General features: G+C 42.9%; 1 protein-coding gene across 2 annotated transcripts in view; it reads right to left on the bottom strand.

Moving 5' to 3' along the window:
* Positions 1–12,500, bottom strand: part of tg (thyroglobulin) — a 38,906-nt gene that overhangs the window by 18,095 nt on the left and 8,311 nt on the right. For both annotated transcript variants that reach the window (XM_044359419.1, XM_044359420.1), the window contains 16 exons: positions 11,373–11,481; positions 11,079–11,176; positions 9,843–9,998; positions 9,343–9,502; positions 8,022–8,128; positions 7,743–7,886; positions 6,836–7,021; positions 5,353–5,861; positions 4,224–4,608; positions 3,343–3,381; positions 2,560–2,790; positions 1,668–1,772; positions 1,320–1,397; positions 1,123–1,232; positions 513–624; positions 45–206 (listed from right to left, as the gene is read on the bottom strand). In XM_044359419.1, the coding sequence (XP_044215354.1) occupies positions 45–206; positions 513–624; positions 1,123–1,232; positions 1,320–1,397; positions 1,668–1,772; positions 2,560–2,790; positions 3,343–3,381; positions 4,224–4,608; positions 5,353–5,861; positions 6,836–7,021; positions 7,743–7,886; positions 8,022–8,128; positions 9,343–9,502; positions 9,843–9,998; positions 11,079–11,176; positions 11,373–11,481 (2,691 nt within the window). The remainder of the gene's footprint in view (positions 1–44; positions 207–512; positions 625–1,122; positions 1,233–1,319; positions 1,398–1,667; positions 1,773–2,559; positions 2,791–3,342; positions 3,382–4,223; positions 4,609–5,352; positions 5,862–6,835; positions 7,022–7,742; positions 7,887–8,021; positions 8,129–9,342; positions 9,503–9,842; positions 9,999–11,078; positions 11,177–11,372; positions 11,482–12,500) is intronic.

Raw genomic sequence — 12,500 nt, 5'->3', positions numbered from 1 at the left:
CAAATTTAGTGAAACTACAACAAACAACAAACAAACAAACTTACGGTCACATGACGGTGGGCGTCCTGTCTGCCGGAGCGTCATGGTCCCGCCTACTTCCTGTCCGTCTTCAGAGACACACCAACAGGAAGTGACATCACACTGGAGAGGGATGAAGGAGCCGTCGGGGCGACACTGGAGACCCTGCAGCTCACACCAGCTGGGACCTGAACGCACCATGAACAGTTTACCAGTTACTGCAGTACTTTTACTACAGTACTGTACTTCAGAACAATTCTGAGGTATTTGTACTTTATTTTAGTATTTCTGTTTCTGTTTTATACTTCTACTGCAATACATTAATTTAATAACTATAGTTACTTTTCAGATTTTACATTAAAAACACACAAGTTCATAAAATACAACATGTTAAAGATGAAACTAGTGTTTAAAATCTTTTTGCTGAAAATACTGATGTCCTCTAAAGTGATGAAAACATGACATGATGTGTGTGTGTGTGTGTGTGTGTGTACATGTCAGCTGTCCGGTAGGGCTCGGTGTTGCCGTCTGTATCATCTCTCCGGTCAGAGGGTTCACACACCAGCCTGCAGCGCCTTGTGTCTGCAGCAGCGAGAAACGACCGTCCTGAAACACACACACACACACACACACACAGACACACACACACGCACACACACACACACACACACGCACACAGACACACACACACACACACACACACACACACACACACACACACACACACACACACACACACACACACACGCACACAGACACACACACACAGACACACACACACACACACACACACACACAGACACACGCACACAGACACACACACACACGCACGCACACAACTTAATTCTAACATGAGTATTAAAACCAAACATTATGAGGACCGGTCCTCACTACGATGGTCCCCAAAAAGATAGCAATACAAGTACACACGCATATGAATCACAGACTGATTCTGTGTTACAGAGGATGACATCATGTTCAAATTAATTAAAATGTCAGATGGATGTGTGTGCATGTGTGTGTGAGTGTGCATTTGTGTGTGTGTGTGTGTGTGTGTGTGTGTGTGTGTGTGTGTGTGTGTGTGTGTGTGTGCATGTGTGTTACCTTCTCACACTTTGGCCGGTAGGATGAAATGGTGGCGGCAGTGACATCAGAGCCTTTCATCCAATCCGAGAGCAGAGTGCGAGCCTGAGCTCTCTGACAGCGAGTCAGACCTGCAAGAGGACACACACACCTGTTACACCTGTGTGTGTGTCTATGTGTATGTCTGTGTGTGTGTGTGTGTGTGTGTGTCATCTTACATTTGGGCAGGCTAAGCGAGCGGCTGGTCAGAGAGTCAGGGATGTACTCGCCATCTTCATCAACACACCAACACTGACCTGCAAACACACACACAACACACTTATAGTGTTTTATGATATAATATTATTCTGATCGGGAACGCCGTGGTTACTGAATGATTACAGCGCTCCTACATAACCGCAGCGTCCCTGGTTGCATGTCTTTCCTCTCTCTCCTTGTTTCCTGTCTGCTTCTCCACTATCAGCTGTCGATTAAAGGCAAAAATACCCAAAAAACATCTTTGAACATATTCTTTCTGATTTATGAGTGTGTGTGTGTGTGTGTGTGTGTGTGTGTGTGTGTGTGACCTGTGCTGTGGTAACACTGTGTGTGCAGCCAGAGTCCGTCAGCGTCACACTGTGGCGTGAACGGCTGGTAGGAGCGACGCCGAGGCGGCAGGAACATCTGAACAGCTGAGGACATGAAGAACGATGTTGTTATGACATCATCAGTGGTGGAAGAAGTATGGAGACGTTTTACTTAAGTAAAAGTATCAATAGCAAAGTATTAAAATACAAGTAAAAGTCTAAGTAGAAGTACAGAAGTTAGTACCAAAATGTACTTGAAGTATCAAAAGTAAAAGTACTTGTTATGCAAAATGGCCCAACAGTGTTATAACTATTAAATTATTGTTATATTACTTTCTTAAACAAACCAACTAAAAACACTTCATTCTTTGCCTGAAAAGACTTTTTTCATTATTATTTAATTGTTTTGTTTATAAACGATGACGATTTCACGTCTTGTTTTGTCCAATCAACAAATATTCAGTTTATCATCATGTATGATGGTATGAAAAGATGCAAACAGCTCATTTCTGATTTAAAAATATGAATAAAATGATTATTCGATTATCAAAATAGTTGCAGATTAATTATCAGCTGATTGATTAATGGTTGCAGCTCGACTTTCATGTGATGAAACTTAACTTTACTAAAACACAGTTTACTGAATATTGATTCTCTCTGCTGGTTGATTTTTACAGTGAAGAACTGAAGCTTCCTGTAACGAAGGAAATCAATATAAAATCTGATGGATTATCTGGAAAATGATCAGCGGGAATATTTGTTGTTGATTAACTGAAATAAAACCTTCAACATGTAGAAATTCATTCTGGGATCAAAGTATTTTGGATTAAATTCCAGATATTTTCTCCATGTTGAACATAAACCTTTGTCTTAATTTGCAGTTGTGACTCACTGGAGTAGGCAGCCAATCGCAGCGCAGCTTTGGAGCGGCTCAGCAGCCTGTCAGAGACCCGCAGCTCCTCCTCTGATTGGCTGATCTGCAGCTCCTCGGGGGTCAGACGCAGACCTTCAGCCAATAGGAATCCATATCCCAGCGGGAGGTGGGAGGAGTTAGAGAGAGCGACGATGCTCTTCACTTCCTGTCTGAACGCTGTGACCTCAGCAAACACCTGAGAGCAGCGACCTGGAAGTCAACATCAAACTGTAGTTACTGCGCTTTTACTTGTCTCCTGATCTGTTTTATACATTTTTATCATTCAGCATTTTAATTTCTTTTATCGCTCGTGTCCATTAGTCTCAAAATGTTTTACTGTTAACGTTTGTTCTCTTTTTTTTTCAGCTCATCAATCGTCTGTATTGAACTGAACTAACCTGCATGAAATGACTGATTGATTTTTTATCATAAATAAATTATTATTACAGTAAAATTTCACAAATATTAATCTATAAATAAACAAAAAACTTATTTGTGAAAAGTGACATCAGGCATCAAAGAAAACTGCCTTTGTTTTATACATTTAACACTGAGTCTTTCCTGCTGCTCTGTTGTTGTTGTTGTTGTTGTTGTTGTTGTTGTTGTTGTTGTTGTTGTTGTGTGTTGCTGAGTGCCTTTTAAAAGCCAGATCAAAAGTCAGATCTTCTAAAAGAAGTTTGTCCAGCTCTTCGCCAAAATTACAAATGTTTACAGGGTGAATTTGTGATGAATTAAAGCTGAAGTTTGAGGTTTTTATCTGACCTGCGGAGGACTGAAGCTTCTCCTCGTTTCTCTCCGGACCTGAAACACAACAGACAGACAGACGGATCCTCTGTGACTGAGATCAGAACCTGGAAGGTTCCACATAATCAGGATGTTATGAACAAATCTCAGAGCTGGAAAGTGTAAAGAAAGAAGAGGCCGAATGATCCTTCACAGCTACTGTATATTCGTCTTTAAAGAGCAGCTCTGTGGCTTCATCAGTGGTGGAAGAAAAACTCCTTTACTAAAGTAAAAGTACCAAAACAGCAATGTAAAAACACCTTAAGTAAAAGCCCTGCATTTTAAATCCTGCTTAAGTAAAAGTACAAAAGTAAAATTGGGCTGTGACTGACTGACCTTTAACAGTCAGCAGATGTTTGGATTAGTTTTCTTTGCTTTAATCTTTGCATTCTTGTCAAATATTAGAGAGTTTTACTTCTCTGGGCCACAAACAGTTGTTATAACAGTTATGTGAGGAGACGCCAAAAAGTTTAAGTTTAATAATGTAGTGTAATTTACTTTCATCCACTGGGCTTCATCTTATTTGGTGAGAGACGGAGCTTAAAAACGGGGCCTTGAAGCTAAAAACAATATAAAATCAACAGGATGACTGATTGAACTCTGCTGCAGACATTGACCCGGTGACCTTTCCTCTAGCGCTGCTGCTGCTCAGACTGTAAGAACAGATGAATCATCAGGATGTTTGTTCATATTGTGGCTGTAATGAACTCTGCCGCCTGTAGGGGGCGCTGGCAGGAGTTTGGACTGTTTCCTGCAGCTCTGGCAGGTAGTTTCCTGGACCAGAACACACTCGGTTATTCACGTTAAAGCAGTTTTGTGTCGTCAGCTGTGACATCTGCTGAGCGTCAGTGATCACTTACAGGTGACGGCGCCCCCTGCTGACCCCGCAGCGGTTGTTTTTCCGTCAGCGTCCACACAGAAGCAGCGTGATCCGACACACTGCAGCGGAAGGTAGTCTCCGTCCTCCGAGCATGCTGGGATGTGGATTTCAGCTCCGGCCGCCATGTTTTCTCTCACCTTCAGCGCCGCCGCTCGCTCTCTCTCACAGCGGGTCGGGCATCGAGGCCGACGACCGGCGGTCCGCGACCCCGCGACCTCCTGACCCTGAGAATCAACGCACCAGCACTCAGCTGCCCGACACTGAACCTGCTGGAAACCACCGCTGGACGTGCAGCTCGGGACAAAGATGGACGCCGCGTCCTCCTTGTCCTCACTGGAGCAGCGACGCAGCAGAGGAGTCAGAACCTAAAAACAAGAAGAATGAATGAAGTTAGTTTCAGCTGTGATGAGAAGCAGCTCTGCAGGTCATGTGGGAGTTACTGTAATAACCAGCGCACGTTGGCGAGGCGTCGATCATCTCACATTCCCACTGACCTACAGGTGGCTGTAGTGAGCCGAGAAACACGGCAATGTGCCAGCAAAAGCAGAGAAGAAGAAGACCGGAAACACAGTAAACACAGACATAAACAAAGCAGAGATTTAAAATACTTTAAAATATATATTTTGCAAATGTTTTGGACGATTAACACGATGTGTTCTGGTGAGTAACAGTGAATGTAAACGTCACTTTTGTTTGTTTACAAGGAAACTCCACTAGAGCTGCAGCGCTTAGTTGATTAATCAATTAGTTGCCAACTATTAAATTAATTGGCAACTATTTTGATAATTGATTAATTGTTTTGAGTTATTTTTTAAGAATAAAATGTCCAAATTCTCTGATTCCAGCTTCTTAAATGTGAATATTTTCTGGTTTCTTTAGTTTCTATGACAGTAAACTGAACATCTTTGAGTTGTGGACAATAAAGGCATTTGAGGACGTCATCTTGGACTTTTGGAAACACTGATCCACATTTTTCTTCATTTTCTGACATTTTAAAGACCAAACAACTCATTGATTAATGATAATCAACAGATTAATCGCTGCAGCTCTAAACTGTCTGCGTGACCTCAGAGGTTTTCTCAGGTGTTGGAGGACTTGTGGTTTCTGACCTGCTGCAGTGAGGCGGAGTCCGAGCTGCTCGTCTCCATCAGTGCGTGTTGGAGGGCGGACAGGAAGGCGGGGTCCTCCAGGGCTCTGCTGACAGACTGGACCAGGTCCCGGTTCTCCTGCAGGCTGGAGATGACATCCTGAGAAGAGAGCCGGTCCAGACCGAGGGCTCCTCGCGCTCCCACCGCCCCGCTGAGGTTGAAGGCGGCGGCGTTCTTCAGGAACTTCCCTCCGAACAGGTTCTCCTGTAGGCGGCGGGGGGAGGAGCGAGCCAGCGCCTGCTGAGCTCCACCCACCGAGGGGAAGAGACCGTGGAGGACTTCGACCAGGTGAGACAGGAAGGAGGTCAGATCCGCCTCCACCGGCAGGAGCTCCTCGAGAGGCCGGAGGAGGGAGCGACAGAAGGCTGGAGATCTGCTTGACGAGGCCGGGAGAGGAGGATCAACGGGGCCTGAGAAGAGCCGGGACAGAGCCAGACGACGCTGAGAGGGACAGTCAGCAAGACCTGAACCTGGAGGAGGAAGAGAAGAAGGAGGAGAATCAGGAGAGGAGGTGGAGGAGGAAGAGGAGGGGTAGAGGTAAAGCAAATACATTAAATGAATGACATGAGAAGATGAGATGAAATGAGAAAAGAAAAGAAGAACAGGGAAGAGATCGGATGAGATGAAGATGGAAGATGAGATGGAAACGAGATGAGAAGACAAGAAGAAACGCAGAGATAAGATGAGTTAGAGATAAAGTAGACGGGATGAAAAGAGACAAGACATTAAGAGAGGAGAAGAAGAAATGAGACTTAAAAAGAGACGACAGAAGATGGAAGAAGAGATGAGAGATATGAAGAGTGAAGATGAGAAGAAATGAAATGAGAAGAGAGAGAAAGAAAATAGAAAAGATGATGAAACATGACAAGAGATGAAATATAAAATCATGAGACGATGTTAAAGGAGATGAGAAGATGAAATGATGTGAGAACAGATGACAGGAAATGAGAGGATGATGATAAGAACAAGAGTACAGAAAAGAAGAGATGAGAAATAAAGATATTAGAAATTAAAAGAGATGAGATGAGATGAGATGAGATGAGATGAGATGAGATGAGATGGATAAAGACAAGAACAGAAGAGCAGAGAAACAGATTAGAACAGATTATATTCATGGAAATGAGAAGATGAGATGAGAAAAAAAATTAGAGGTGAGAGGAGATGATGTGAGAATAGATGACAGGAAATGAGAATAACGAATGAAAAGACGAGAAGCAATGAGACAAAACGATGAGATAAAATTCAGTGAGAAGAAACAAGACGAGATGAGATTAAAAAATGTATGAGATGAGCAAAAATAAAGGAGAGATGACATGATGACAGGAGATGAAAAGAAGAATAGAAGAGTTTAGATGAAGAGAGAGGAGATAGAAGAGGATATGGGAGGAAATGAGAGGAGATAAAGGAGACTAAATGAGATGAGAATAAGCTCCAGGACACTCACTGCAGACCAGGGAGTCTCCGAGCTGTCGAGTCCCAGGAAGCTCCCTCCCTGTGGGGTCGACACACCAGCACTGCCCCCCCTGCTGACACTGTCTGGGGCTGAAGGATCCGCCGGTCTCACAGGACGGGATGAAAACGCTGGACGCCTCCATCGCTGCCCGCCGCTCCTCCTCACAGGGAGACGGACCTGAGAGACAGACACAGCTCACATCTGTTCAAACCAGTTTAAACCAGTATACATGAGTGCAGAGAGATACATCTTACAAACCTCACTGATGCTGCTTACTGGTCTGAATAAATTTTACTTTTGAGGATTAACAAATTTAATCTTGTGTAAAGCAGATCCAGATTATAGCATGTAGTTCATGAAGTCAGGACAAATTTAAACTGGTTCAAACTGGTTTAATGTGATGTTAATTAATCCAGATACTAACATCTGTAGCAGCACCTAAAACTGTGTAATTCAGTGTGACAAAACAAACCCAACTCAGTAAAAATGATGATTATCTGCTGATCAAGACTTGATGACCTCAGTTGGGATTGTTTTGTCAAAGGTCAAGAATGGACCTTCACGCTTAATGAAGCAGACAAACCAGTTCAAACCAGTTCAAACCACTGTTAACTCATCCAGACGTTACTTCTAAAGCTCCCTAAAATGGTCAGTTTAACACTCCGAGGCAGTTTGAACCAGGTTACGTCTGCTCAAACTACTTTAAACCAGTATAAATGAGATCAGAGTTACTGGATCAGAGTTACTGGATCTTTACTATCTCATTATTGTCTTTACTGGTCTGAACCAGTTTAACTTTACTGATTAACTCATTTAAACAAGTATATATGATATAAACATTAAGTTTAAATCGTCATGACCAGTTTAAACCAGTATAAACTTTAAAAAGTGAGTTTACATCTGAAACGTCCGGTGAGGGCGAGGCGGACTCCCAGCATCCTCCTCTGCAGGACTCTGTAGATGTTGGTCTGAGAGAAAGAGCGACCGGACCGAAGACCTGAGAACGCCGAGTCGTACACTTCAGACAGGAGCAGCTCCACACCTGGACAGGAAGTACACCCCTTCATCATCATCATCATCATCATCATATTATATCTGACAGGGTTACAAACAAGCATGTGATTGATTAATTGTTTGGTCTATAATATGTCAGAAAATAGTGAAAATGTGTGTGTACCTGTGTCCTCCAGCTCTCGGCCTCTGCTGTCTGAACAGAAGCAGTACGAAGAAACCAGCGGGAAAAACTTCCTGAAACTGCCGAACGTCTCGAAGGCTTCTGGGAACCTGAAACAACACAAAAATATAAACATACACAAACATACACACAAAAATACATCAAATTAAAGCTGCAAGCAGCGTTGAACGGGCCCTCGCGCCTCCGTGCACGTCGGGCCGCGGCGCAGTCGAAGGGCTTCTGTGACGGGCATGTAGATGTCTTCAGACCCGGCTGTTTTCAGACAGTGCAAGAAGGAGATAAACATCACTTCCTTTGTCCACTGTTTTACCTGCTGCTGGGGCTGCTTTGCTGAAATTTCGTAGGGGGCGCTATTCAGCCAGTTTGCATCACTGACTGAATATTGTCATGTGGACGTGTTCAGGCCGGGACTCTTATCAAACATGCAAAGTTTGGGGCAGACTGGAGTATTTACAATAAAGTTATAGCAACTTCCTCTGTCATAGTGAAACATCAAACCTCAACACCACGCCACGGCCACACGCTTCAACGATAGCTAAATTATAGCATATTAGGCACATTACCGCCACCCTCCGCAGATGCCTCAGTTTGACACAAAGTTCATGCCCATAGATTGCCTCCCCATTGGTTTACATTGTAAGGTGTAATGTCACACTCCAACTTTCGGGGCTTACAAAATCTAAACCGTTCAAGTTATTACAAAGTTTTTAATAACTTTTGTTCAGCACAGTGTCATAAGTCATGTATTAAAGCTTGAAGCCGATACCATTAACGCCCTAGGAGGAGATAGCGTTTGTTCAGGGGCCAAAATTGGGGCAAAGTCTTATTTTGAAAGGCTAATTTTAGACTTCCTGTTGGATTTAGGTCAGGGGTGTCAGCAGACGATTTGTAGGTCTTGATGAGATGAATAATTGAGTTTTGGTTTGATCTCTCTACGACATTCCTACGGGCCGTGGCGGCCATATTAGATACATAGGTGGTGCACTCTAGCACATTTTGGTAGTTTGGGGGTTAATATTTACATTTTATCAAATATTTCACCAGACCTGGTGTGTGTGCCAAATTTTGTGAGTTTTTGAGCATGTTTAAGGGGTCAAAAAGGGTTTAAGTGGCATAATAATAAAGAAGAAAGAAAGAAACAAACGCAAGAAATACAATAGGGTCTTCACCCCTTTGGGGCTCAGGCCCTAAATATACACCTGTTGAAAGTGTGCAGACGGACAGACAGACAGACAGACAGACAGGTGAGTTACCTGTTGAAGGTGTGCAGACAGACAGACAGACAGACAGACAGGTGAGTTACCTGTTGAAGGTGTGCAGCAGGTCCAGCTCTGTTCTGTCCGTCATGTTGATGAATTTACACTGAACAGGGAGGAAACTTCCGTCTGCTGAACACTGAGGAGGAGACGGAGACATGGAGCCGTGGAGGAGCCGCCTCGCTCTCACCTCACAGCTGCCAGCACCTGCAGGTCAAAGGTCAACAGGTGAGTCGGTCTGATGATGTCAGCAGGTCACACCAAACACATTCAAACAACACAGTGCTGGAGACCAAAAGCTCTGCGTTTGTACTGAACTAAAAACAGACCGAAGTGTCTGTTTACTGGAGAGGTTTCCCTCTTTTAGAAGCATCATTCTTCATAGCATCAGCAGTATATTAGTAGTAGTAGTAGTAGTACTAGTAGTAGTAGCAGTAGCAGTAGTAGTAGTAGTAGTAGTAGTAGTAGTAGTAGTAGTAGCAGTAGTAGTAGTAGTAGTAGTAGTAGTGTTAGTAACAGTAGTATCAGTATGAGTATCAGTACGTACAGCGCTGAGGTCGGCCGGTCTGTCTGGTCCCGTAGAGCTCCATGCCGTCCTGATCTACACACCAACACTGATCCCTGCTGGAGTCACACTGAACTGACTCAAACTGTCCTGAAGGAGAACACTGCAGGACAGACTGCAGCTGGCAGGGAGACGGACCTGCAGACAGACAGACAGGCAGGCAGACAGACAGACAGACAGACAGACAGACAGACAGACAGGCAGACAGGTAGAGCGATTAATTACAGATAATATAACTAAAAGATATATAAATAGTAATTTCATTTATCTTAAAGTCCCCAAAAAACCTGGATTGTATTTCATCGCTGTCACTTTTATACTGACGAAGACAATAAGTGTGGAAACGTTGACGTATAAGTTTTAAAAAGACTGAGAGTGTTATGTCTACCTGCAGCTCAGCACGTCAGTACAACAGGTGTGTCAAAGGACAAGTTCACAGTTTTTCAAGTGTCTTAAACCAAATGACACTGAGCCCAAATGAACATTAAAGCTGTGTTTCTTGCTGTAATCATTCCTCCTGTTCATACTGACCATTAGAAGATCCCTTCATAATGACCTTACAATGGAAGTGATGGAGGACAAAATCCACAGTCTGAAGCTAATATGAAGCTTCAGCGTCCAAATGAGTCAAATCAAGTAGATATCTTTCAACGTTACAGTCTTTTTAGTGCCAAAGTTCCTCTTTTTGTTACTATACTTCCACCTGCAGCTCAACAGGGAAACACTGTCCGAGGAAACACAAAGAGGGAATTTGATGCTAAAAAGACTGTAAATGTGTCAGATATCCACTTGATATGACTAACTCAGACTGCTGAAGCTGAATAGAAGCTTCACACAGACTTTTAAATGACTGTGTGGACACACTGTGGATTTTATCCTCCATCACTTCCATTAAAGCACATTTGAAGGATCTTTAATATCCAGTATGAACAGGAGGAATGATTACAGACACCTGACTGCTGGAAATATGTGAACCTCCTTTAATCCTTTAGTTCTTTGTTGTTTTTTCTTTATTTCTGAATTTTCCTGCCAGTAAAATCTATGAAGAACATTTTCTGCACCACATGACAGCAGTATTGTGTCCCTGTAGTCTAAAAGCGTTTGATCTGTTCAACTCACACAGAGTTTTGCAATTAAACTGTGATAAATACAGTAACATACAAACTATGACATCATCTCTGATCAGTAAACGTGTTAAAGTGTGAAAGTTTCTCTCACAGTTTGGAGCAGAGCTGCTGGTTCGAGTCCCGACGACCTCCTGACCTTCAGCATCCACACACCAACACTCCTGACCCCGCCCACTGCACTGCACAGGTCTACACACACACACACAGACACACACACACACACACGCACACACGCACACACACACGCACACACGCACACACACACACACACACACACACACACACACACACACACACACACACAGACACACACACACATGTTATACTGCAATAATATATTTATGAATCCATGACCTCCACCTTGATGTTACAGACAGATAAATACCTGAACCTGCCATCTTCTGTACAGTGAGGGATGTCACCTTGTTGCTTGGCAACAGCCACACCCCTCAGCGACTCACATCGGCTCAGGCTCTCCGACTCCAGCTGGTACTCTGCACGACATCATCAGTAAACAATGTGGACTTTTCTCTGTTTGTTGTTTCCAACGAACTCTCTTAACGTCACAAACTCTTATAAATCTCTGATGAACGTTCCTGAGATTTCATCATTAGCATCATTGACGCCCCTAAAATGTCCATATAAAGAGACTAGTTCTGCTCCGTTTGTGGTTCCATTCAAATGTTCTCAATAAGAGTGAAAAACAGAATTAGAGGTTTCTGCTGTCAGAAACCAGCAGACACATTCATCAGTGTCAGTCGTCGTATTAGAGGAGCTGAAACTATTAGAAAACATGAATCCATCAGCTGAGACAGAAATAAAGAGGGAATGATTTGACATGAAGTTAGATGGTAAAAACCATCTTTCTAAAGGAAAGGCATCATGTGACGTCACAGAGATGTTAGAGGAGAATATTACAGCCTGCAGTAGCTGATGTTACTGTCAGAAACATTTCAAGTCTGGTATTTTATAATTTTCTTCTTGCAGAGTCAAACCAACAGTGAGCTGATTCACTAACGAGTGCTGCAATTTAGCTTCTTCCTCGTCCTGCTGCCAGAAACACTCACTACAGCACCGAATGTAGATTCATCCACTGCTGAAAATAGTCCCCACAAATACACTATTTCCTGTTTGTTTGTGTGTTTAAAAACTACAGACTCCAACTGTGAAACCAACATGAAACGATATATTTGTGATGCAGTTTTAAAGAAAATATTTTGGAGCTAATTGCAATTCAAATTGCGATTACTTTGTATTCATTAAACTACAGGCCTGTGTTTGTGGTTTGCATTTGGTTGTTTTTTACAAAAAATTAAAAATGAACAGAGAACATATTAACAGCCAAGAGATTCGTTTTGTGATTTGACCAAATCGATGTTCATCATTAAGACTTTCACCTCCTACAGCTGTTCACAACCGTAATAGTTAAAATCTGGACTCTTCAATGTGAAAATCGCACTCATTCAAATTATAAATTTGATATAAACAATTAATTCTGATTCAACCAAAAGGC

The sequence above is a fragment of the Thunnus albacares genome, chromosome 8 (genome assembly GCF_914725855.1).
Source record: "Thunnus albacares chromosome 8, fThuAlb1.1, whole genome shotgun sequence".
Classification (NCBI taxonomy): domain Eukaryota; kingdom Metazoa; phylum Chordata; class Actinopteri; order Scombriformes; family Scombridae; genus Thunnus; species Thunnus albacares.
The sequence above is the reverse complement of the archived record's forward strand: the minus strand, read 5'-3'. Positions and strand labels throughout refer to the sequence as shown.